The 26,063-nt window shown below is 46.9% G+C and overlaps 1 protein-coding gene across 1 annotated transcript in view; it reads right to left on the bottom strand.

Annotated features, from left to right (window-relative positions):
- Positions 1-26,063, bottom strand: part of Galnt18 (polypeptide N-acetylgalactosaminyltransferase 18) — a 293,715-nt gene that overhangs the window by 16,220 nt on the left and 251,432 nt on the right. The window contains exon 9 of the mRNA XM_055627617.1: positions 22,530-22,625. Within this exon, the coding sequence (XP_055483592.1) occupies positions 22,530-22,625 (96 nt within the window). The remainder of the gene's footprint in view (positions 1-22,529; positions 22,626-26,063) is intronic.

The raw sequence follows: 26,063 nt of genomic DNA, 5'->3' as shown, positions 1-26,063 counted from the left end.
AAGGAAGGAAGGAAGGAAGGAAGGAAGGAAGGAAGGAAGGAAGGAAGAAACTTCCTGTCTTTGGGCACAGTGTGACCAGTTGCTTCAGGTTCCCTGGACCTTGCCTCCCATGCCTTGACAGGCTGTAGCCTCAAACCGTGAGTCACAATTAATGTTCATTCTTTGAATTGTTTCTTGCCAGGTGTTTTTTTTGTTTGTTTGTTTGTTTTGTTTTGTTTTGTTTTGTTTTGTTTTGTCACAGCAACAAAAGACTAATGAACAAACCAGCCACACATCAGGAAGCAAAGTCACCAAGTTCACTGACAGGGCACATGAATTATCCCCAACCCCCACATCTCCTCCCTGCTCCTCTCTGGCTTACTCCAACTCCTGTGCCTTTGAACCTGAAAAGAAAAGTCATCATTCCCTAAGGCCTTTTCTGAATGTGCCTGGCCTCAGCCTGCTACCTGCCTTCTCCAGAGAGTGAGATGTGTGTTTATGCTCTTAGCTTGCAAGCCCAATGATCTCAGGACAGGGGAGCACTCAGGGGTCACCTTGGGAGCCAGGATCAAGGCTCAGAAGCATGAGCTGCAAGAGAAGGATGGCCAGGGATCAGTCACTTGCCTCTCTTCCAGCCTCCTGTTGCCAGGGCCTGCCTCTCATCTCCAGGGTGGGGTGGCCACTGAGGTAGCAGCTGAAATCAGTTTTATCCACTTAGCTGCTCTGAAGTACTGGAGAGATTCTGTGAGAGGTATGTGTGAATTTACTAGCTGCTACAGCTGTCACCAGCGCTGTTTATGGCTTCAGAGTCTCAGAAGTTCATAATATGGACAGTTGTTTGTTATTTAAGAAGCCAACAACAAAGTGCAACTCGATGAGTGGAACCAGGTGAATGGTGGATCAGAGATGGATTTGGCAAGGAAGAGTCCCTCCAGCCTTTCCTTGGACATCTCAGAAGCCCAGCCAGTAGCACACCGAATCAATAGATGGCCTGAACACATAAAATACAGAATGGTTTTGTGCAAGATTCCCCTTGTTCAATGCCCAAAGTCTCAGCAAGTGTGGCAGTGCTCAGAGCAATGAGAGCCTTTCAAGGTTAAAGCAAGAAGTGATTTACAGCTGTAGTCTCCAAAAGGGATAGTTTTTATTTACCAGGGGTCATTTGGGATGCTCGGACATAAAGTTTTTAGTTATGACTTGGAGAAGGAGAGGTTCCTGGCACTCAGGGGTACAGCACACAGCTCCCCCTAGGAAAGTTAAACTGCCTGGCCCAAAGTATCAGAAGCATCATTGTTGAGAGGCCCTGGGTAAAACTGCTAATAATCAAGCAGAAATATCTGTGGTTGTGTTACGCCAGAGTGGAACAGGCTCACACGTTCTACCCCGTTTAATCCCCGTTTAATGGAGTTATGGTCAAGCACTGGATTGCAGTACCCTATATCCAAAGCTGGGGACAAAGTGTTTTTGATTTCTGACCTTTAAAAGGATTTTTATAATATCTGTGTATACATTAATAAAGATTATCTTGGAGATAGAACCCAAGTCTAAACACAAAGTTTATGATTCACAAATTCTTTAGGCACATAATCTAATGGCAGTTTTATACATAGCTACCTCTCATAAGAGATCACGTTTGGGATTTTTCTGTGTGAGTATTCAAAAAGTTTAAGATAGTGGAACATTTTGCATTTTGAATTTCTACCTGTATTACTGTCATCTCCCATTTTGAAGATGAAGAACTAAGGTAAATTTAATTATTTGAGAAGAATTAAATAATGTGCCCAGAGTAACACAGCAGAGGCTAGCAGCTAAGATTTAGCTGTAGTCTGACTTAGACCCAGGACCAGTCACATCCCTCATCTAGCTCCCTGCATCCTCTCAACCTCGAGTGAGTGGACTGGAAGGTAGCAGGGAGTGCCAGGAGACTGGCTTCCATGTGGTCGCATGGAGCCACCATGGGGCCTGGACTAAATTCTGGAGGATAGGAAGATCCCCTTACTAAACAACCCATAGAACACAGCAGCCAGGAGTGCTGAGACAGCATCATCCTGCCAGTAACTGTCAAGGCAGAGACGGGCTGTTATCCTGTCTGGATGTTTTACAAACCCCCTGGGGCATAGAAACGATACCCTCACCACTCAGCTCCAGCTGCAATGATGGATTGCATCCCTTCTTCACTCAGCCCTGCACAGCTCAGCTGGGCTGCACACCTGACTGGCATTTTATTTTGATGGTTGGTGAAGAAAGAAAAATCACTGGCAATGGCAAGAACAAACATCCGGGTCTCAGGTCTCACTCGAGTGGCAATGTCCCCTTCGCCAGGTCAGGGCCACGAGTAATGATCAATGGCTGAGCTGAAGACAGCCATGGATCACACAAGAGTTCTGCCTGCACATTGCTATCCTCAGGACCACAGGACCAAGCTTGGGCAAAGAATCCCTGGGGCAGGTGGATGGCCTTGCTTGAGTCCTTCACCTCTGACAAGGCCATACCTGTCAGGATGCAGGTGTACCCTCATACCAGGGTTCTCCTCCTGGTGCTATGTGGATGGGCCAGGGCATCCATCCTTACAGGTATCAACGGTCGCTGACTCACCGGTCTCTCACAGAGTACAGGAGGGGCATGGGAAGGGAGAGGGGAGAAGGAAAACCCTCTTTTGTGTGGGTATGTTAAGGCTTCTTCTGGATATCTCCACGCTCAAGGTTACTGTCTATCTGTGAGGAAGGGAAACAGGCTACCTGCAGCTTGGGAACACATTTTGCCAAGGTCCTGAGGAGGCCTCATTCTCTTTCGCTGCCTGGATGATGTCCCCAGCTAGGTTGAATTCTTAACAGTTCAAGGTCTGCATCTCCCTTCTGAAGACGGAAGCCCAGGTGGGTCCTCTCGATTCTCAGCAGCCCTGGGCGGGAGCCGAGGCTCCACCTCACTCAGCCCATCCCGCAGTGAGGTTGGCGAAAGCGGGACTTGGCTCTTGAGGGCCACTGCAAACTCTCCCTTTTGAAGCCACCAACAGCAGAGCCAAGACCATTTCTACCAGCCCTTCTCCCCTGAGTCCCGGGCATCAGTGAGGTGTCTGAGGTCATTATGGGGGTGCGGGTGGTGCTGGGTCCTTCCCCCAAACCTGTCTTGCAGATATTTTTCTTTCTTATAATTCATTGTCATCAGCTAGGTTTGGAGGTGACCGTGGGCTGTCCCAGCACTCAGAAGGCAGAGGCAGGTGGAGTTAGAGGCCAGCTGGGGCTACATAGTGAGGCCTAGCTACACAGTGAGACCTCTAACTTTGTGAGTTAGAGGCCAGCTGGGGCTACACAGAGACCTAGCAGGAGACATCTCTCAGCGGACACCATGGCTCAGCAAACCTCTTAGCTTCCACCCTACCAACCAGAGTTTGCAAACACTGGCTAAAAAGATTTCACCTCCATTTCCAGCCTCCACCACTCCTGGCATCCTTGGAGATGGCCAATCTGCAGATCTTTTTAGTCCTCTAAGTGCTCCCTGCCCCCACCCCTTCCACACCTCATGTTGTAGTCTGAAGTTCTAGAACAAACCAGGGATCTGGGGTGAAAGTTGTTAATGACATATATGAGTCATGTTTCTGCTGCTGTGTTAAGACACTCTGATCAACCCACCAAGCAGGGGAACAAAGGGTTAACTTCATCTTATAGTCCCAGAGAGACAGAGTCCATAACAGCAGGGAAGGCACAGAGCTGGCTGGTCACATTTTCACCCTCACACAGGAAGCAGAGAGAGGGAACTGAAGTGGGGCAAAGTTATAAACCCCTAAATCTTACCCCTAGTGATGCCCTTCCTGCAGCAAGTCTCCACCTCCTAAAAGTTCTATAATGTCCCCAAACAGCTCCACCAAGTGGGACCAAATGCATAAGCTTATGGGGAGCATTCAGACCACCAGGAGACACAGATGCTCTTCTGGGCACAGCTCGAGTACTGGATATCTTCCTATCACTGGGCATAGGCACTGGAGCCTTTGTTTTCTCTCCATTAGTGTTTCCCTGGCAACACTGTTGCTCTGTGGATTCAGTGCCCTTGAAATATGAGGTATCTCAGAGACATATAGCCTCTGGCATGAAGGGACAGTAGTGGTATTTGGCTGACACCTTCCTGAGGCTAGAGAGTAGGGTGGAATGGGGAATGGGGAGAACCGCGATGAGACGCTCCCCACAGTGACTTCTAGAATTGCCACAGGAGGAGAAAACAACTGGGTTTGGCAGGTCCTGGCATGGCAGGGCTTAGGGTACACCAGCCTCCTTAGGACCATTTTTTTGGACACCTGGAAGGGATAGTCTGAAGATTGCTGAAGCCTGTCACAGGATTGAGGAGCCAGCTCTCTCTCTCTGTCTCCCTCTTTCTCTCTCTCTGTGGGTGGGCCACATTGCAGGGAGCCTCATGATAGCAAGAGTTAAAATGAGGTAGCTGAAAGGAGGGCTAAACTGTGGGCCAATTATCTAAGAGAAAGACGACATGTGCAGTCTATGAGGCTAGAGGTCCTCAGGATCCCCCTGCTGTCAAACTAAAGGTCCCCACCCTTGCTCTGCACCCCAGTCATCCAGGAAGCTTAGGTAAAACCTATAAGCTACTGACTTGGGAGTGGGGTGAGGCCTGGGGCCTGGCGTGCTTTGAATGTGAAGCATCCCCTGTAGACTTACGTGTTTGAACAGTTGGTCCCCAGACTGTGGAGGCTGCTTTGGAAGGTTTGGGAAACTTGAGGAGCTGGACACTTGTTAAAGAAAGTGAGTCCCTGGGGTCAGGCCTTGGAAGTCACTTCTTATCTGCTTCCTGTTTCCTGTTTCCCTAAGTTTTCAGGGGTGCAAGGGGTGATGAGTCCAGGCTACACAACCACTGCCTGCAGGAATCCACCTGCTGCTATGCCTTCCTCGCCACCATGAACTATGTTTCCACAACCTGTGAGCCAAAAACAAACTCTCGCTTGCTTAAGAGGCTTCTTGTTCAGTGTCTGGTCACAGCAACAAGAACAGTAACTAACACGGGGGACTTGTTCCAGAAGGTTCTAGTGTGTAGCCAAGATAGAAAACTATGTTTAAGGAGACCCTGGGAAATGTAGACACAACATTTAGGAGTTACCTCTGTGGTAAAGATTAGAATTCCCTAACTCTGGCTGCAGAGACTGCAGAGCAAAGCCTCTGACAATGACCAGGGCTCTCCACTTGAGAGCATTCAATGGCACAGTGAAGAGGCTACCCTCTCCATGTCTGCAAGTCATGACATCTGCAAGCCCATCCTGAGTCTGACTGTCCTCTAGGTGAGTCAGGCAAGCCACAGGCAAAGAGCTAGAAATGGCAGGAGTGGGGGAGGGGAAAGGACATGGGGGCTTGCTTTACTCCATCTCAATTTATAGAGTGGTGCCGTGACATGCAGAAAATGTATTAGAAATGGGCTTTCTGTCCTATTTACCCAAGGATGAGCCGCAGACCTCTGCAGACAAGGTGGGCTGATTTAAAGGCTTGGTTATTGGTCATTAATCCCTTGACACAGAGGTTCATTACCGCGCTCAGGGCCACAGTGCACTGCCAATAAATCAGAGTTGGGGGTGAGTCGCTTCTAAAACACCCTTCCATCTACCCTTACTTCAGCACCAAGTCCATGCAGGAGAGAGAGGCGTGCACAGGGCCCCGTGCTAACTCTCTAAGTTGCAGCCCTGTGTAAGGCTTCTCACCCAGGGCCTCCCCCAGGGAACTCGTTTCTCCTGTGAATAGACAACTTTTTAAGCCTATGAGTCCCCAAGCCTTCTGGGGAGAGGTTTGTTCAACTCGGTAACCCTCTTCTAAAATGTCAGGCCCCCAAAGCAGAGAGGAGCTAGACATGCTCCTCCCTTGACCTGCTTGGCCACATGTAGCAGGACGTCTAGACTATCCTCCTGGCCAGGCTGGAAGCAGGGGACTAGTTAAGAGTGCATGATGGCCCGGGGCTGGGGTGATGACCTCCATCCAGGGAGGCCAGTGAATGAGGAGGTTCGAGTAAAGCCCAGAGTGGGATAAAGCCCAGAAGAAAGCCACAGAAGCAGGCAACATGTGATTCTGTCAGGTGGTGGGGAGATGAGGAGAGTCACCACGAAGACTGCGGACAGCACACTGGAAATCAGAGAGCTGTGCCCTCACACCGTGCTCTCTGTCAAATTTGAGGATTTCCTGTAATCTTTTAACAAAAAATACCCATGGGGGCCTAAAAAGCAACACAGGTGACTTTGGAAGCACCTGCAGGTCTGTTGAGACTCTAGACAATCCCAGTTGTGTGTGTGCAGAACAGCGGGGAGGAAAGCAGAGCTGGTGCCCTTAGACTTGGGACTGAACAGAAAGGATGTATCACAGAGCTCGGCTTCTGCTTCCGCTGTGAACCCAGGAGAGTGGCCAAGTGGCCCCACAGCACTGTCCCTGGGCTGGAATTGTTGGTTCCAACTTGATGCTGTCAGAGGGCTGAGTACCCTTGAATTCCCTTCCAATGTTATATATCCAAAACCAAATATAGTCAGATCTGGCTTCTTGCCTAGTTTTGACCACTGTGATGTATTCATGTCTAATCAGTTCTCAGAACTATAATGTGACCCATCACCCCCATCTTTCTATATATGTTATAGAGAGTAGTAGACACACATGCATATATATGTAAAGCGTATATGTGGAGGGAGAGAGTTTTATTAAGTTCAACCTTGGAAGCTCAAGTCTAAGGTGTGGCAGAGTCCACTGCTGTGGACTGTTAATGCTAGGCAACAACCACCAGGAGACAGAAAGAGTAAGGCTGAGGACTCAGCCTCTCCCCCATGTCTATGGGACTCTCACTAGGTCCTCTCTTCCACAAGTCCACTGCTTCTCCCATGGCCACCATCCTGGGGACCAGCACTTTATTTCTGCCTTTTTGCCCTTGGACCTGAAGCATCCCAGATGGGTGGGACTGACCCATGGTAATTATGAAGCAAGCTCTGACAGCTGTAAGTTCACCGATTTCATCAGCTTATAGACACTGACTCTAGATGAGGGGGTACGGTCAAACCCTGTAACACGGGACAATGACTTTAGAGCCAGTATGTCCACAGTGAGGAAACTGCCACTCGGGACCATAAAGACAGTGATGGCTTTTAGACAGCTTTTGAAGAGTAATGGCAAGCAGATGAAGAGAAAGCTTTGTTTTTCTTTTCCCCAGCTGCTTTTGGCAAGATGCTTCACAAGAGAAAGAAGGTCAGAGAAGAAATGGCTACATAGCACAGCCGAGAAGCGTTAGTTACTGTAAGCCATGGAGATTCTGAGGCCATGTGTTACTGGGACATGACAAGCCTGGCTGACGGGCAGCCATTTGGTTAAGCTCCCTCCCCCACAATCCTGTGTAAAAATAGAATTAGCAAATTCAAAGCATGACCTTACAAAAAGAACAGGGCATTCTGAAAGTACACGCTGAGGGGCTTGAGCTAATGTGGAGGGGGGAAGGGCTGATGTAGGAAAGACCCTCCAGATCCACACTGCATAGCTCAAAGCCCTGTTCCTACCTCCTTGTGACACAGATAGTGTATTAAGCTGTCACTCTCTCTGTTTACTTATCTGTGAAAATAGAGCTAACTGTGGTTATTGGAGAGTTGGCCTAGGGATGAATGGAGCTAGATGACGGTGTCGCCGTTGTACCACCAGTCCCTAGTAGATCCCAAGTTCCCTGAGGACAATACCGTGTCTTCTCACCTTGCACACCATTACCAGCTGATCATCAAACCTACCACTTGACACACAACCCACACTCAAACACATTAGTTTATTGGACTAATGTATTAATGAAGTGTACTAGGGACCCTTGAACTTTAACTTGGAAATTCATCCAGGCTTGCTCCCTAGTGCCTTTGTCACAATCCTTACTTCCTGACGGCAATCATCATCTTCACAGAGCCCAGTAGATATACTCCCCAAGACATGAGTCTTGCTATTGCCCCATTCCCTACTATCCACTGTTGAGTGAGCTCTCCTGACCCGGAATCTGCCCACCACCCCAGAAACAAAGAAGCGCTATGTCTTGCAGTTACAATACAGCTACCATGTACTACTTTAAGAGCTTAGGTTGTTCCTAATAAGAGGTTATGTGTCCTGCACAAACTAGGCTATCACAGACATGACCTCCAACTTCAAACAGTCCCTTTCACTCTAACCAGCATCCTTTTCGGGCACACAGTCAGCATCGAGTTCTCTGTTCTCCCACAGACGCCTCACTCACTGGCAAGGCAGCGATGGAGTCTGGGACCAGCCCCATCCCGTCCTTGGATTGCCTCCTCTCCCGTCCTCGCTCAGTCCCCAGCCTGATGTTGCTTAGTTTATCTTCTGCCCTCTTTACCCGAATGCTGATCTCTTTCTCTGGCTCTTCCTCTTAGCCTCAAAACATGCCTGCTTACTGCTTTCCTTTGAAAACAACCTGAGCACACACCTTTCTCAACCTTATAGTCCTCCTCGATAACCAGCTCCCTCTTTTCGTTCCTCCGTAGCAAACTCTGGGCCGAAGAGGCCATGCTCATCAGCTCTCCCCACTCCCTTCCTGCATCAGAGATAGCACCGCCATGGCCTCCCACGATACCTACAACTCTGTACGCGTCATGCAGGTTCCAAGTATAGGTGCCACGGTGAACCTTGGCTGTATAAAAAGCCCCCAAAGGGGCAGGAAGGCAAATATTAGCCCATCCCACTTTGTGAGCACCCTTTTAAAAAGCCTTCTCTAATCGTCTATTTATTCTTATGTTTAACCCACACTTGTTAGGCATCTATAATATCCCGTCCAAATAAAACTGAGTAACTTCTGAGCGGCTCAGACTGTGCCAAGGATTGCAGAGATAGTACATAAATGCTGGTATTTTCTGTAGTTCTGTAAGAATTAAGGCTGGTGAGCCCCTTTTCCTGCTGTGAAAATGTTATGAAAATTTTCCTTTTTGGTGTCCTTCACCCAAGCCAACCTTACTCCCACACATGTAACTGCAGTGAATAGTGTATTTTTTATTTTTTTGAGCAAAGAAAAAATATAAAGCTGTCCCGGTGATTGATTTAGAAGGCCCAGCCCTACTTAAATTCCCAGCATATTAACACAGTACTGCCCTCAAGGGCTCCGCTAAAGAGCTGCCCTCCCAGGGCTCACTGGCAACAGAGAGCAGGCTTCAGAAAAAGCAGCTGGGACAAAGGCGACGTGACAATGCAGTTAGCTGGGAAAAATCAAATTGGAGAATTCATTTATGCCCATCATGTATTCTCAACACAGCTACTTAGGAAGTTCCTTAAAATGGCTAAAGCATCTCCTTAAGCTTCTGGTGGACAGACACTGTTCAGGTGTCCATACTCTCTGCCACCAGCCCTTCCCAAAGCCCAGAGCCTACTGACTCTGACTCCTCCTTTCTCTGACTCTTACTGAGGGGAGTCCTGAAAATTCATGGAGACACTTTGGTGGCATCTGGATCACTGGTGATCTTGCACAGTGACGAACTACTCCACCCAAAATGTCAGCGGCATGGGCACCCCAGCTGTTTATTAAGCCACTGGTGGAGGGCTACCCTGGATACAGAGAGTGTCAGTGTGTCCATGGGAAACTATGTGGGCTTCTCCCCATTTCCTGCTCCAAAGGGGAGGCAGAGGAGGTGCCTCTGAGAGACACTATACTTTTGGTACACAGGAGAAAGAATGCCGTCAGCTTACATTTTCCACTCTTATTCTCCTGATTCCCATGGGAGCACTCCCATAATGCCACTGCAAGTGGTGAGTGAGTAACAGCAGCTGCAGGGAAGGGGCTCACTGCTGAATTTAGCCTGGTCCACAGTAGAACTCTGTGCCTCTCAGGAGGCTCTTGTATCTCCTGCCTCAGGACTGGGTCATGAGGAAAAGCCAGTCACCTACACATGCCAGCAAAATGTGCTGGTAGAAGAGGCAGTGAAGAAAGCATGGCCTCTCATCCCTGCCTACCCTGTGTCTACCGCAACTGAGCCACCCTCAAGGAGGTGTGGGGCCTAGCGTCCATCTCCACATCTTCACGGAAAGAAGAGGTACAGACTAACACTAATTTTTACATTAATCTCACAGCATTGACCATATATTGATGGAGAGGCTTAGTGCTAAAACTAACAAAACCAGCAACCACCATGTCTTGAGGGGCCAATTGTGCATCCACGGTGATACCTTTGAACTTCCCCATTTAATCTTAGAAAAGCCTCCAGGAAACAGATCATTCTGTATAAGTGAAGAATTAGGCTTTGGGTCAGGCTAGGAAATGACAGAGCTGGTGTGCCTGGGCAGGTTGCTGGGGCTCAATGAGGAAGAGTGCTTAAGCCATTTACTAAAGAATCCAACAGCTTTGCTCTCCAGAGGTCCATGTAGCATCTGCTCTGAGGCAGGCATTGGACGGAGTGCCAGGGACTCATTGGACAGCAAAGATCTTCATCCAGGGGTGGTGATACATGCCTCCATTTCCAGAAACTGGAATATGGAAGAATGCAGATCAGGAGTTCAAGGTCATCTTCAGCTACACAGTAAGTTTGAGGCCAACCTAGTTTTACGAGAAACCCCTTCTCAAAACAACAAACAATGAAACAAAGCAAAATCATTGTTGTCTAAAGATTTATAATCTAGAGAAGGCCCATTAATAGTAAACAAAAAAACCTGTCACCAATAGTGATTGTCTTTGTGTTTGAACATCTGAGAGTGTTAGCAGAATCAGACAAGGCTCAGGGATCTGAGAAGGGTGAGGAGACACTTGCAGAGAGGACTCCCTAAGCAGGAAGGTTTGGATTCGGGGCCTAAGCATGGGGAAGAGAGAAAGACAGTAGGGTTTGGATTGGATATCTCCACTAGGAAGGTGGCTGCCTCAGCTCCTCAGGGGGAAAGTGGGACACTCAAGGGGAACAATCAGGTGGCCAGTAGGGGGTGACAGAAAGCTTATAGGCCTGAATCCAGGAGTGTGGAAAAGGACAGAGCTCAGAGCCCCTGGAGTCCTGTCTTGAGACTCCTTTTCAAGTATTTCCTGGAGAATACTACAAGCTAGACTCAGTTTCCCTTTAGACCCTAGGAGGAGGATCAGGCTTTATCTAGGTTGGGGTTCCTTCCCTAGTGCTCCCACCGTGACCTTTATTCATGCAGCACTCGTGACTGGTTGTGCCTCCTGGCACCACCCAGCATCAGCCTGCTTTGGGTGGCTCCTTGTCCTATCTGTACCCAAGGGTGTCCCTGAGAGAGGAGCCCCACAGGCCAGGAAGCAGGAAGGCAGCATGGAGTCTGCTCCAAGCCTGGGCTCTACAGCAGACAATCTGGGTGACAAAGCCAGGCCCTGTACCTGGAATGGGTTACATAACCATGTGAGCCCCAGTTTCTACCCGGTAAGAACAGGGCACTAGAGGCATCCGCTTCCACAGGCTGCTGGGAACGCTGGCTTCGACAAGATAAGTGTTTTAAGAGGTACGCAGAAAGAATGCACAGTCAATGTGCACGCGTGCTACTGTCATTTTAATAATTAGCTTTTTCTGTGAAAACACTCATTGAAAGAGGGTTCTGACTCGAGCCTGGTGCTAGGCACATACAGGTTTGGTAGCTTATCATTTAATTCCCATGCCCACTTTTACTGATCGGGAAGCCGAGGCTCAGAGAGGTGAGGTGACTGGTCTCAGTAGGCATGGCCAGATTAGGGTCTAAATTCAGCCCCTCTGCCACTGGGTTTCCAATTTGTCTCCATGGCCAGAGTCATCTGGGAAGCAAAGCTCTGCAAAGAAGTGTGGGCAGGGGGCCAGGGACAGCAGGTCTCTGCTCAGGAGCCAGAACATTGGGCACTATGGTGCTGCTAATGACAGCCTGCTTCCAGCCTGTGGGAGTTTAATAAAAGTCATGCAAAACTCGCTGTTGATGACTCTAATTGCGGAGTTTGGACATGAAATGAAGAACATATGTGGAGTGAATAACAAATCAGGCAGCTCCTTTTTTTTTTTTTTTTTTTTTTTAGCTCCGAAGCTACAGGGAGAGCTCAGAGTTCACCATCACTCTGCATGGAAAGAGGACCTGACCCCATGGCCTCACACCTGGGTGCCTCCAACAGCCCACTGCTCCCTAGGACCTCCTGTATCCCAACACTGAGCATCCCACCCAGGACCTCCCTTCCACGAGAAATCGTTAGAGAAGAATGTAGACAATATACATTTTTAAGGCAGAGGGCAGAGATGGGGGGGGTCCGGGGGACACTTTCCTCACCCACTGAGGAGGAACCAGACCCAGGTGAGACGGAGACCAGGGGCAACCTCAGGCAATCCTGTGGCAGGCTGTGACGAACGGGAAATCCGTGTGTGTCACCTGTGCATCTGAGAGCAGCCAGAACAGAGGAGGAGGCACTGATAAATTGGTCCTCCTATCCAGCCTTGGGTCCTAGGCAGGTTGCTCCTGGGTGTGACTAAGCACCCATCATGACATTCTAGGCCTTAGAGCCTACGCCTGCCTCCGAGAGGAGCATCTTTGGACCATATGAGGATAAGCTGGCAAAGGGACACAATAAGCAGACACAGAGTCAAGCAGAGACAGCTGCAAAGTGACTTTCTGAGTGTAAATGTAAATGTGGGCACCTCTGTAAATACAGGTAAACAACAACAATGCGACCCGTAGTTAGCATTTGCTATGCGTTATTCTTCGCTTTGAATCGTCAAGGGAGTTCAGAGGTTCTGTCAATGTGGGACACTGACTAAACAGTTCATGGTGAATGGCAGAGGGGAGTGGGGTGGAGTGGAGGAAGGGGTGGGGGTTGGCGCAGGGCCTGCAAGCTTAGCGTCCTTCCTTGCCGTAGACTTCAGGTGAAGAGTGAGACTACAGGTGCAAGAATTAGGCAACTCACACAATCAGCTTCAGAACAGAGAGCCAGGAGACCCAACTGCTGGCTGCTAGGTCCCAGGCAAGGAAGTTGAGACACCTGTTCTCCAGGGATACTTTCCAGGGCTGCAAGGTGCTTGAGGCGATTCCCGTCCCAGGAGTTTTAGAAGGGGATGTGCAAATCATAATCCTGTGCTCACAGACTAGAACATAATAGGGGTGTTGGGACATCAGCTCATTTGCCCCGGCCACCCATGCTATGGGCAGGCTTGGGACTAGACTCTTATTCTCTCTGATCCTGAGTTCCGTTCTTCTGTGTATCAGCCTTTCCCCAGGAGCCTCTGTGGCTGAGACCACCCCTCAAACCACTCACACCAAGAAAGCAGCTCTGTGGAAAGGCATTGAAGAAGCATTATCAGAGGGTGTGGGAGAGTAGGCCGTCCTAGGGCCACCTTGGGGCCAGCCTGTGTGACAGTCCTGGGGCTTTGCTTGCTCTGCATTCTGCATGAATGGTGCCCCTTGGGACTGGGTGCAAGGTCTAGACAACCCTCGCTAGGAAAGTTCCTTGATCCAGCAGGGATCAGTGTGACCAGCTGAACGCATTCTTCTTCTTCTTGCTAGATGAAAGCAACTTATGAGAGAAGGGTTATTTTTGACTCACAGTTTAAGGGATACAGTTTATCATGGCAGGGAAGGCATGGTGGCCGGAGTGTGATGTGCTTGGTCACATTGTATACACAGTCAGGAAGACGACGATAGTGGACAGGAAGGGGCGCTGGGTTATAAAGCCAGACAGTCCATTCCCTCTAGCAAAGGCCTTCCAAAATAGCACCATCAGCTTGGAAACAAGTGTTCAAACACGTGAGCCTATGGGGGACATTTCACATTTGAACCACACCACCAACTAAATCTAGCAGGTCATGTGAGGCTTCCCCAAAGCATAGCCCTGCCTGACCCTGCACTGCCAGGCATCAGCTGGTGCCCACTGACCAGGAGTCAAGGAGGGCACACTCTTATGACAAGAAAGAAATACAGGGAAGATCTGCGATCTGCATAGCCACTCTTTGCCTGACATTCTATTTATTTATAGAAAAAAGTCATGAAGAAGTGGAGACATCTGCCAAAGGTCACTGACAAGTGCAAAACCATTTAAGTTCTTGGCACACAAAGCAGTACTTTTGCAGTTGTCTCTAGGGTGTTGCATGAAAGGTCTAGAGATGCAAGCACAATCTGTGAGGTGTTTCTAATGCCCCTGAAGCCACTGGGGACATTACCAAGTAGAGGAGGGCTGAGAGTGTCATTGTGACCCATTAGTAAATGGAAGCTTCTAGAAAGTTGTCAGTAGACAATGAGATAAGCAATGTTTTCCATTTTACATCTGTCTGTTTATCTATCTATCTATCTATCTATCTATCTATCTATCTATCTATCTATCTGTTTATCTATCTATCTATCTATCTATCTATCTATCTATCTATCTATCTATCTACACCCAACCATCATTCCATCTATCCATACATCCATCTATCAATCTATCATTTAGGAGTCATTGTTCAATAGGGAAAGGGTAAGAGTATCACTGAGACCCATTGGAAACTGGAAACTTCTAGAAAGTTGTGAATAGACAATGAAATAAGCAGTATTTTCCATTGTCCATCCATCTATCTACCAACCAACCAACCAACTGACCCACTGATCCTAAAAGTGAGAACTCTTAAAAATGAAGAAGAGGGCTTGAGTGGATATAGCTCATTGACAGGGCACTTGCTTGGTTCATACAAGGCCTTGAGTTCAATCTACAATACCACAGAAATAAATAAAAATTAAAACCAAAGAGGAAATGACAAAAAAAAAAAAAAAAAAAACAATGCAACCAAGTCCGTTTACTCCTCTATGCTTAGCTTAGCTTTCCTTAAACACTCTCTCTGATCTAATGTGAAATTCATCTTCAGGATAGAACAGAATTCTCTCAGCTCAACTCTTTTCTTTACAGCCTGAGTCAAATCTTGTCCTGAAGCAGAATTTCACAGACTTTTGGAAGAATTAAAATCCCTTCCACCTTTCTTCTCCTACTGCCAAGAACATACCTTCCCAGAGGAGAAGCGCTTTATCTCAATGCACTGTCTGTGTTTTAGAAAACTCTGGCAGAACAGATGGAAGAAATCCTCAGATTCTGCTTTGTTCTTTCTGACTCCACATAAACTCTGTTGGGTAATGATGTGTTTGGGATAATAGATGCAGGGTTCCATCATGGAAGTGAATTATCTGTGCTTGTCTTCCTCCTCCAGGCCAGGGACTCGGGCAAGTGCCTTTCTCTTCCTCGGTTCTTGGCACAAAGCTCAGTGAATGGGCACATGAATGAATGAGTGAGTGAATGAGTGATTAACTGGATGGAGTCTGTGGAGAGACCCCATTATTGTATTTTTCCCATTAGAAGAAATTTTCTAGGCTGTTACACTAATTAGGGCTAATATTCTCAGTTATTTTGAGGATTGCTTAAAATTTGCTGCTAATTTAAATAAAATGGTTATATTTACTCATTAACCAATTAGCATCCTTCCCAGCAGCTTCACCTCACTAATTTGATTAGCTACTTTCTGCTTTCTCCTGCTCAGGGCCTTCCCTGAGACCTGGGATTGTCCCAACTCCATCAGAGTGACGTTTCTTTCTGAGGGTTTAGCCCAGCTCCGAGACCAGTTTCTTCTAGCATAGCCGTCTCTGCCTCTCTGTGTCTTTGGAGGCCGCTGGCAACCACTGTAAGTCACTCTGCAAACATTCCTACCACTATGACAAATGTTTTTATCCTTCAAGGGAAATCAAACTTTATTGGAAACATGAAAGACAACCTGTCCTATATCTGAAAAAGGAGTGAATGAAAAACAGAAGAAAAAGTGAAGATGAAAGTGAAGAAAAAGTGGAGGTCAAAGCACTGACCTTCCTCATCCTTTCTTGCTGGTAACCTATGATGCCATCAGGTAAATCAACTCATACTTATTTTTCAGAGGGAAAATGGACTCTGAAACATCTAAATTATTGCAATGGAGACAAGTTCTTCTGGGTACCCAGAATTTTACATTTTCCCATTTCTGTTGCAGGATATTTGATCCCATTGTGAACCTCGAGATTGTGAACTGTAAAAAAAACAAAAACAAAAACAAGAAACAAAAACAAAAACAAAACCACCCTGTTTCCTGTTTGGTGTGATTGAGCCCTAACACACACCTTTAATCCAAGAAATTTCTGTTTACTGTAAACAGGTGATTTTGGTGTAGTTCAGCCAACTCTATATACACCTTGAATCTAAGAGCTTTCTGTGCACAGGATTTAATAAAGTTAACTCTAGGTCAAGAGTCAAAGCAAGGAACCAGCTGACAGGGATTAAAGAGTAGGAGGGACTTTCAGGTGAGGGGCTTTCGCTCTCTGGCTCTTGAGCTTTAACTCTCTGGCTTTGGGGCTTTTGGAGCTTTGAGCAAGCAAGCCTTTGGTCTTAGGTTTTTGGCCTTTTTTTCTGGGAAATCAGCTGAGCTACTGAGCCTTTTGGGCTTTTTCCATCAGGACATGAGCTGTGAAGGAAGGTCAGCTGGGTATTTTCTCTGCCTCTCTGATCTATTAGGTTTTCGCCCCAGCATCTTGCTCCTGAGTTATCATTGGTAAAACCAAACAATTGAGATCTTTTTTTTTCTTTTTTTAAAACAACACATCTCTGCATTCAGATAGAACCGTGTGACTCAGCCCAGACAATGAGCTGGAAAAGGAAGTTATGTGAGGCGCTTCTTAGCCAAGGCAGTGAAAGACTCCCAGTTACATGCCTGTCCTTACAAGAGGAAAGGAAGTTAAAGGGTTGAATTGTGCACCACTAAGATGCAAATGTCAAATTCTAACTTCCATTTCCTGGAATGGTGCCATGTTTGGAATCAAGACAATTGAAGATATCATTCAGGCCCCTACTCCAAATCAACGAGTGTGTGTAAGAGGCAAAGTTAGTAACAAGGATCAGAGCGATGCTAAAAGGAACTGAAGAAACTCCAAGGGTTGGGGAGAGGCCTGGGACACATCCCTCCCTGGAACCTTCTGAAGGAGCATGCCCTGGTTGAACTTTGACCTTGGACTGCTCCAGAACTGCGGGGTAACACACTGTTGTTGTATATGCTTCTCAGTTTGTGGCACTGGGTAAGGGAAGCTGTGAGAGATGAAGGGAAGACCACATTGTCAGGTTGTCTGTCTACATGGGCTGAGGAGCATTTGATCTCCAGTAAACTTCAGAGAAGGTAAGAAAAAGATGGCTCAGTGGATCAAAGTGCTTTGCCACTGAGCCTGGCATCCTGAGCTTGGTTCCAAGGATCCACAAAGTGGAAGGAGATAAGTAACTCTTAGAAGTTAGGTTGTTCTCTGTTCTCCACTTGCATGCTCACACACACACACACACACACACACACACACACACACACACACACACCTGGGGTGTGTTAGTAAATAAATGTAATTAAAAAAAAAAAAGAAAAACACCTAAGATCTAGAAATAACATGGATGTCCTTATGCTATCACACGGGGGCATTGTTAACAGGCCTGTTAAGAGCATGGGATTTTCTAAGAGTATTGTACCTGCTTTTGTATACGCTCTTTACCTTCTGGTTAACTAGCAGACACTCTAGAGGTATACACCAATGCCTGGTTTTCAGCCTGGATAGGAAAGGACACACTGAAGACTATAATTGTATTAACAACTTGTGTCTGACCTGTTCATTGCATTCTAGCAGTGTTTTGTAGAAAATGCCTACAGTTACGTTTTCAAATGCAGTTATTGTACTTAGACTTCACTTAATCGTCTCATAGGGTTAGCCACCTGGCAGGGATGCCTCTGGATCCTTCTTCCACATTTGGCTGTGGCTGGCTGAAACCAAGTCAGAAAGCTCAAATGAAGTCACTTAGATAACACTCAAGAGAGGAACAAGCTTTCCCCTCATATGGTGACCAGATGAAGATGTAAAGATAGAGAATAGACTGTCTGGAGTATGAGAAAGCCAGCATCATGAGGGCCCTGTCCACTGTTCCTTGAATCAAGACTGGTATTCAGCATATAGTAGTCTTCAGATGGCCTAAAGAGAAACATGTACCTGGGGGTGGTTTGTCAAGTAGCACAGTTTGTGAAAGAGCAGGGCTATAGTCCAGTACTCGTGGAGAAAAGAGGGTCTTGAGTTTGAGGCCAGCCTGGGCTACATCATAAAGACTGTCTCAAAGAAGAAGCAGCAAAATCACAGACCAGGAGAAACCTTAGTGATGTCTTAGTTTGGAGGTTATAATGTCCACGAAGCCTATTAACATGGCTTGGGTAGAGATGATGTCATTGTCACCTGAGCCAGTGGTTGCCTTTTATTTTGGAAGGAAACTTCAACTCTCTCATAAGGCTATTCTTTGTGGGGCAAGTCACTACTATTCTTTTAGCACAAGCCTTATAATAAAAACCGCCTACGTAGAATAGGCAACAATTGTGGGCCAACCGGCACTGTCTGCATGTTTCATGTACCCTCATTCTAGAATCGTTGCAGCAACCTTACAAGGGAAGCGATGCTATAATCTCTTACTTACGGGTATAATTTTCTTACTTACAGGTAAAGAAAATCGAGGCACAGCATCTACCCAAGGCACCTGGCTAGTGAGTGATGTGGCTTAAACCCAGCAATAACATTTAAAAAGGATTCACTTGTATTTATGTATATGTACACGTGGGTACCTGTGAGGGTCCCATGAGGGAATGAAACCTCCTGAAACTTATAGGCAGTTGTAAGTCACCCAAAGTAGGTTGGGGGAAGCACTCCAGGCCCTCCGGGAGGGCAACACGTACTGTTAACTACTGAGCCATCGCTCCGATGCCTCAGATTTTATTTTTATTTCATAATTGTTTGTCTGTATGTGCATGTGAGCACATGGGGAGGCCAGAAGGGCATGGGAACACCTGGAATTTTAGGAAATTATGAGCCACCTAATATGGGTGCTAGGAACTGAACTTGGGTCTTCTGCAAGAGCTGTTAATTGCTGAGCCATGTTTCCAGTTCTCATGAGCTTTTTTTCTTTTAATTACATTTATTTGTGTGTGTGTGTGTGTGTGTGTGTACCTGTGTGCTTGTCACCTAGACAAACGTGTGTCCTTTTATTTTGGAAGAAAACTTCCATACAGGTGTGTGTGTGTGTGTGTGTGTGTGTGTGTGTGTGTGTGTGTGTGTAGCTTCGAGAAGACAACTTGCCGGAATGAATTCTCCTTTCCACCATGTGTGTGTCAAGACCTGAACTCATGTCATCTCGACTTGTGGCAAGTGCCTCTGCCTGTTGGGCCATCTCCCCATCCTGGTCCTTAACCTCTATCTATTACCTCACAGGTTTCCTTTCAGCATTTTCAGGCTGCCTGTTGGTTGTGGCTCTCAGGGAAGGACCTGCGAGGCTTCACAGCAGAGGTCAGAGAGACAGTCACCGTGGACTTGCTATATTCCTGAGACAGTGGCATGGGGGCCATTGTCTTTCTCTGGGGTAGCATGGTATGCAGCATGTGTGACCATCCCTGAGGTCTCCCTGTACATGTGTAACCATCTGTGGGATCTCCATGTCCTGTGAAAGCTCTAGATGAGAATTGTCAGGAGGAGGGAACAAAGTCATCAAAAATGTAGTTAGACAAGGTCGGTGGGGCACAGTGGACCCTCGGAACCTCTGTCCATCATACCCTTTTAAAAAGGACCCTGAACATCTCCTTTCTTAAGCTTTCCATGATACTTTTGAGGGCAGGAGGATATTTTTGGGAAACCCTAGAATCCAGAATTCTTAACACTCCACCAATCACTCACTTCATGCCCCTGTGTTCCTGTTAGGTGGATTCTGCCAGGGACACATAACCCACTGCCAGGGTAAGCTGGCTTTTCTGAATCTCTCAGGTCGATCCTCAACTAATTCCTGCCACAACAGAGTCCATATATCTTCCTTCTCTGGTAACCTGTGACCTGAGCCTGGTTTCAAGCTTCCTGGACCCCAAAAGCATGAGCCTGGAAGAGAAGGCATCAGGCCGGCTGCAGGACTCAGGAACACGAGCCCATAAAGAAGCCGATTTATGAAGGCAGCTTCCAGCATCCCTGACAGGCATAGCATAGCCTCTCAGCTCCCAGCCAAGTGCCTTTCAGAACAAAAGCGAGAGAGATAGGCAGGCTGTCATGGCTGGTAGAGCTGGGTCTAGAGATGGTACAGTCTAGTTTCACCATCTAGAGATAGGCAGACAGGTCCAGATGTGTGTCAGTTGGGGAGAGAAAAGAACTGTCACTACCCATGAGTAGCAATGCTAACTGAGAGGGCAAATGGGAAGGCCTCAGGGATGACAGGCTTGACTAGGATGTTACACGCATAGGTAGGACCCCCTGAAATGTCTAATTATATTTCATATATTTTAGCATAAAATTATAGCCCCCACAATAGAGAATAACAAATTAAGGGACCAGGAAACCTTAAAGTGATACTGAAAGAACAGATACTAAAAGAACAGACCTCGGACCCAGGCCTCCTGATATCCACGACATTGCCCTTTCCCTGAATCTCCTGTATTTTCACTGCCATAGCAACTTGCAGATGGTCCAGGAGTCAGCACTACTGCTGTTGGTATTGGCTGAGGAGGTTATCTGCCTTGCTACCTGGGCCTGTGGTAGCAGTGACATCCTTGATGATCTTGGTTCCCCCCACCCCGGTTTCTGTTATTACCCTACCCTTTCCTGCAAGAACATTGCAGTTCACAAGCAAATCTCTCTATATCCCAGTACTTCTGAGTTTGAGAGTCTGGCAGCTACACTTTCTTTCCTCCCACTTCTCTGTGTCTCTCCCAGTTTCATCCCATCTCTATCCTTGGCCTCTGCTAAGATGACAAAGTCCATGAATCACACTCCTGGACTCTTTATCATGATTTATGTCCTAACATTTCTTTCAGAGTCTTCTTTTGACTTTTCATCAGGGCTAGGCTTAGAATTCTCCAAGTCTTCCTTAAGTGAGGTCATAAGGGAGGAGCCACTATCCCATAGTATTAGTGTACTTGTGATGCCAGATATCAGCACCTCTTTCCAGAGGTCCCTTTTCTCCCTGCCCTGTGAGTGCAGGAGGGAGGGCTTCCTAGCACCTGATAGCTAGGAAGCAAGCCACTAAGATGCCAAATTTGTCAGCATCCAGGTCTTGAACTTCCTGGCCCCCAGAACTGCGAGAAATGCATTTCTGTTGCTTAAACCACCCAGCCTGTGGTATTTTGTTTGGGTCACAGTAGCAGATTATTACAGGTAATGTTCATTGAAGGAAACTTACACCAGTTCGTATGACTCAACAATTCTATTTCTAGCTTGCTTTCTCAGTTTCTGAGAGTTAGTCCATTATCATCACTGAGGGGAGCAGGACAGAAAATGCTGGAGCAGTACCTGAGAGCGACATTCTGATTCACAGGCAGAGACAGGTACCCTGAGCGTGGCACACACCACCCACAGTAACACATTTTTCCCCCAAAAGGCCACACCTCCTAATCCTTCTAATCCTTTCAAACAATGCCACTCTCTGGTGACCAAGCATTCAAATACATGAGCCTATGGGGGCCATTTTTATTCAAACTAGTACAGTACTTCATAGCATCTTCATAACAGAGTAGGATACAGTACAACAACAAATGAGCAGCTTGCAAGATCCTTGAATGTAGCTCACTTCCATGGAGGTCAACACAAGAAGGTATTTTCTTCTCCAGGTTCTGGTTAATATGATCATGCTCACTTCACGGAAATTCATTGAACTGCACAATTACAGTCCATCTTTCTTCTGTGTATATGTTATGCCTTGATACGACATTTGTTAGCAGAAAGGCAGTGGTACAGTTTGAGTGTGCAATGTCCCCCATAGGCTTAGGTGTTTGAACCCTTGGTCCATGGCTCATGGTGCTATTTGAGAAGGTTCTGGAAACTTTAGGAGGTGAAGAGGTACCGGATGATGGAGGTCCCTGGGGTTTTATAGCCTGGGTGTATAGGTGTGTGGTTAGGCAAGTAATCACTTAAACATAGAGGCACACTCCTACAAACTGATATGAACATATCCTTCTCAGTCACTGTTCTCTTTTGGACTTAAACTTTGTCAAGATTGTTCATCTGGACACTTCTCATGCTAAGGCAACTTTGGCCAGTGGCTGCCTATAGTATTTTATTGTGTAAACCAGCTCCATTGCCTGTGTTTCAACATAACTGTTTGAATATTTGAAACCATGAACGGAGAATTTTAAAGCACAGCCCATTTCCTGGTGGCTGCCCTTTGTTCTCCACCAGAGCATGTCCTAGAATGAGAAAGGAGACTCACAGCCTGTAGACTGTGACATGGCACCTATGGAACTCAGGCATAGTAGGAAGCTGAGGGGAACCGCTGAACTCTGTTGGGCTAAAGAAGGGCTCTCCTGCTGGAACCAGAGCTACAGCTCATCACAGCCTTCCAAAAGGAGACAGGGGTCTCTCTGTAAAAATGTATCTCCTTCTCCCCCCCTTCCTTATTCCCTGTCTACTAACACCCAGTTTCCCAGCTTCTGTCCAGGAACGAAAGGTACAGCTTTGCTCTTGGGCTCATAGGTGTTCTGATGAACACTAGAGATTTCTGGGCCCCGGAGACTCTGTGGCAGAATCCAGTTGTGTTTCTCCACACCCTACAACTCACATGCACATCCCTGGCATGGGGGTCTCCTGAAGACTCACCTGGGGTGTCATCCCATGGCAGATGTACACGATGGGGACATTCTCTGTATCTGGGCCCTGATCAAGACACAAATCAGTCTTCAGGGAATTCTGCAGCTGAACACCAGAGGAAATATGGCCATGCCCAAGGGAAAAGAAAAGAGAAAGCACAGGTTAGGAGAGGCAAGTGTGTCCCCCAGAGAGACCCACCTTCTTCATCAATCCCAGGTCACCCAACACGATGGTATCAGCTGTCCCTAGCTGTTTGTTTATATAAAGGTGTGTATGGGTGGGGACTGTTCACACTCCATGGGAAATCACAACACTCATTAGACAGAAATCGACCTTTCGGAAGCTGAGATCATCCGAGTAAGTCCCACCCGCTTCTCTGAAAAAGAGTAGAGAGGTGTGGGGGGAGTGGGTCGTGAGGGCTGGTATCAGGCTGTAAAGTGTTAAATATAAAATAAAATCATCCAAGTGGAAACAAGAAATACACAGCGAGGAACATTACTAAAATCTTCATCTTTCCACTTCTGCAGGAGTGGAACAATGGAACAAACATAGAAGAGCTTTTGTTCTTGAGAGTTGGGGAAAGTGGGTAACATGTTTGTTTGTATTGTTTGTTTGTTTTTAATCCTGGGAGGTCCTCTGGGACACAGTGTTCTGTGCCTCCTGACAATCCATCGGGGGGCTTGGGCAGACCCCAAGGATGGTCCAGTTGCTGAGGACTCTCCAGAGTAGAAAGCTTGGTGGGGGAATAAGAGAGAGGGGTCTGGTAGAAGCAAATGAGAGAGAAATCTTTCAGTCTCACGAGTGTACAGGCACAGTTTCATGAAGCAGCAGGGCACAGCTGGGTATGAGAGTCCATAGCCAATGGCCCTCATGACCCAAGCCCACTCTGAGTTTTTGGAAAATATGCCCTCAGGTCACAAAGCCCTTCTCACCAGCCACAACAGGGTAGAACCTGAGGTTCCACCTCACAGTCTATAATGAATGAATCATTATCTTGTTTCCCTTAACTTTCTGGGATTTGACCATTCTTTTACCTTGGATCTAAACAAGCCCAGATCTAACTGAGATGTTCTCTGTGGGTAGTGGCCACTAGAATTATGGGTAAGTGAGACTATATGGAGGATCTGCTGGGTATGTGTAAACTGAGGAGGTCAGTTGTAACCAAAAAAGAGACAAAGCACATGGCAGACAGTCAGAAGTAAGAGAAGCCAGTGGCCCCTGCTTGGGCTTTCATGGCTTCCCAGATCACACACATGGTCAGTTTCCATGCTCATAAGAAAGTTTATAGTGTCTTCATCTTCTTTCCCTTATTTCAACCCCAAGCTCTCCTTTTAGACTGGGAGACTGGAGAAGAGAATCCATGGAGGCTAAGGAACTGAACAGTGGCTGAGTCATTTGTCAGGTGGGAGCCCAGAACCCGAGAGAGGCTGGGCTTGCACAGTCCTCATGCCCTAGAAGCATCCAAGTGGGAAACGCTCTATCGTGGACCCTGTGTCCACTTCGAGGCATGTCTTTGTGGGAGGAGAATACAGACTTATTCTTTGAACGTGTCTCATGGTCTATGAAGAGGAGGATGTAGGATCTAACTCTGTGATCTGTTATCAAGACCTGCTAGGCACTACAGCAAAGAGACTCACAGATCCTGTTAGGCTTTGTTTGCCCCAGATCCTAAGCCGTGTCCTCAGGGTAACAGATGGGTGTCCTTTGATACATTCCTCCCTACCCCTGTGCCATCCCTCCCCTGTTAAGTGGGGGGTCTATTATAGCAGTTGAACAAGAGAGGCAGGCTGGAGAGCAGGGGCCACTCTGGCAGCGTGGTCTTGGACAAAGCAGCTTCTCCTGTCTGTTTCCTTCACTTGAAAATATGGGTAATAATAGTGCCTGCCTCTTGGATGTTATGAAGATTAAATGAAATAATATCTGCAAGGGCTTAGCACAGGGCCTGGTAGCTAGCAGCAGTAATTGTTAGCATCTTCTATTACTGCTGTAACCTCCCTGAAAGCTGTTCAGGAAAACTAGCTGTAATGAATGCACTGACGTACCAGGAGCCTTCCAAATGAATCATACAGAGATCTCAAGAACCCATAGGTTGGAACTGTGGTGTAATAGCAATACCTTCTGCTTTGATGTTCTCTCTGTTTGGCTAGCCATTCTTTTTTTTTTTTTTTTTTTTTTTTTTTTTTTTTTTTTTTTTTTTTTTTTGAGTTTGGCTTGCCTGTTACCCTGTTACCCTCTGAGTCCAAATCGGAGACCAAATCTGAGAGCTGGAGGATGAGACCACTTGCCCTATGCTTCCCTAAACACTCTCATTTCTCTTTAAAAATTATTTTAATTTTAACTGTGTGTGTTTATGTGTGGGCATGTGTACCTGGGTGTTGGTGCCCATAATGGCCAGATCCCCTGGAGCTGGAGTTATAGGCACTTACAAGATGCCTGACATGGGTGCTGGGAACTGAACTCAAGTCTTCTTCAAGAGCAGCCAGTGCTCATAACTGCTGAGCCATCTCTCCAGCCTCACTCTCATGGATCTTACTGCAGCATTTGGCAGATTGCTTTCTTATAGCCTCTTTAGTTTCCTGCCTCCTCATTACTAATATAATCTTAAAATTTTTTATTAATTATTTATTACAATTTATTCACTTTGTATCTTGGCTGTAGCCCCCTCCCTTGTTTCCTCCCAATACGTTCCTTCTGCCCTCTTCTCCTCCTAGGCCCCTCCCCTAGTCCACTGATAGGGGAGGACCTCCTCTCCTATCTGACCCTAGCCTGTCAGGTCTCATCAGGACTGGCTACATTGTCTTCCTCTGTGGCCTTGCAAGGCTGTATCCTCCAGGGGGAGGTGATCAGAGAGCCTGCCACTGAGTTCATGCCAGAGACAGCCCCTGCTCCCCTTACTAGGGAACCCATGTGGAGACTATGTGCTACATCTGAGCAGGGGTTTTCGGTCCTCTCCATGCATGGTCCTGGGTTGGGGTATCAGTCTCTGCAGGGCCCCCAGGGCCCAGTTGTATTTTGGCTCTGTTGGTTTCCTTTTGGAGTTTCTATCCCAGCTCTATTCATAATATCCAGAATCTGGAAACAACCTTGATGTCCCTCAGTGGAGGAATGGATACAGAAATTGTGGTATATTTATACAATGGAATACTACTCAGCTCTTAAAAACAAAGAAATCATGAAATTTTCAGGCAAATGGTGGGAACTAGAAAAGATCACCCTGAGTGAGGTTAACTCAGAAGCAGAAAAACATATATGGTATATACTCACTCGTAAGTGGCTATTAGACATATAATATTGGATAAACATACTAAAATCTATACTACTAAAGAAGCTAAACAACAAGGAAGACCCTAGGGAAGATGCATAATACTCATTCAGAAGGGCAAACATGATAGACATTGGAGCAGGAGAAGACAGGGAACAGGACAGGAGCCTACACAGATGGCCTCTGAAAGACTCTACTGATCAAGGTACAGAAACAGAGGCTGAGACTCTTAGCCAAACTTTGGGCAGAGTGCAAGGTATCTTATAAAAGAAGAGGGAGAC

The sequence above is a fragment of the Psammomys obesus genome, unplaced genomic scaffold (genome assembly GCF_907164565.1).
Source record: "Psammomys obesus unplaced genomic scaffold, mPsaObe1.curated_primary_1811, whole genome shotgun sequence".
NCBI lineage: Eukaryota > Metazoa > Chordata > Mammalia > Rodentia > Muridae > Psammomys > Psammomys obesus.
Note: the sequence above shows the minus strand (reverse complement) of the source record. Positions and strands in the feature narration are given on the sequence as shown.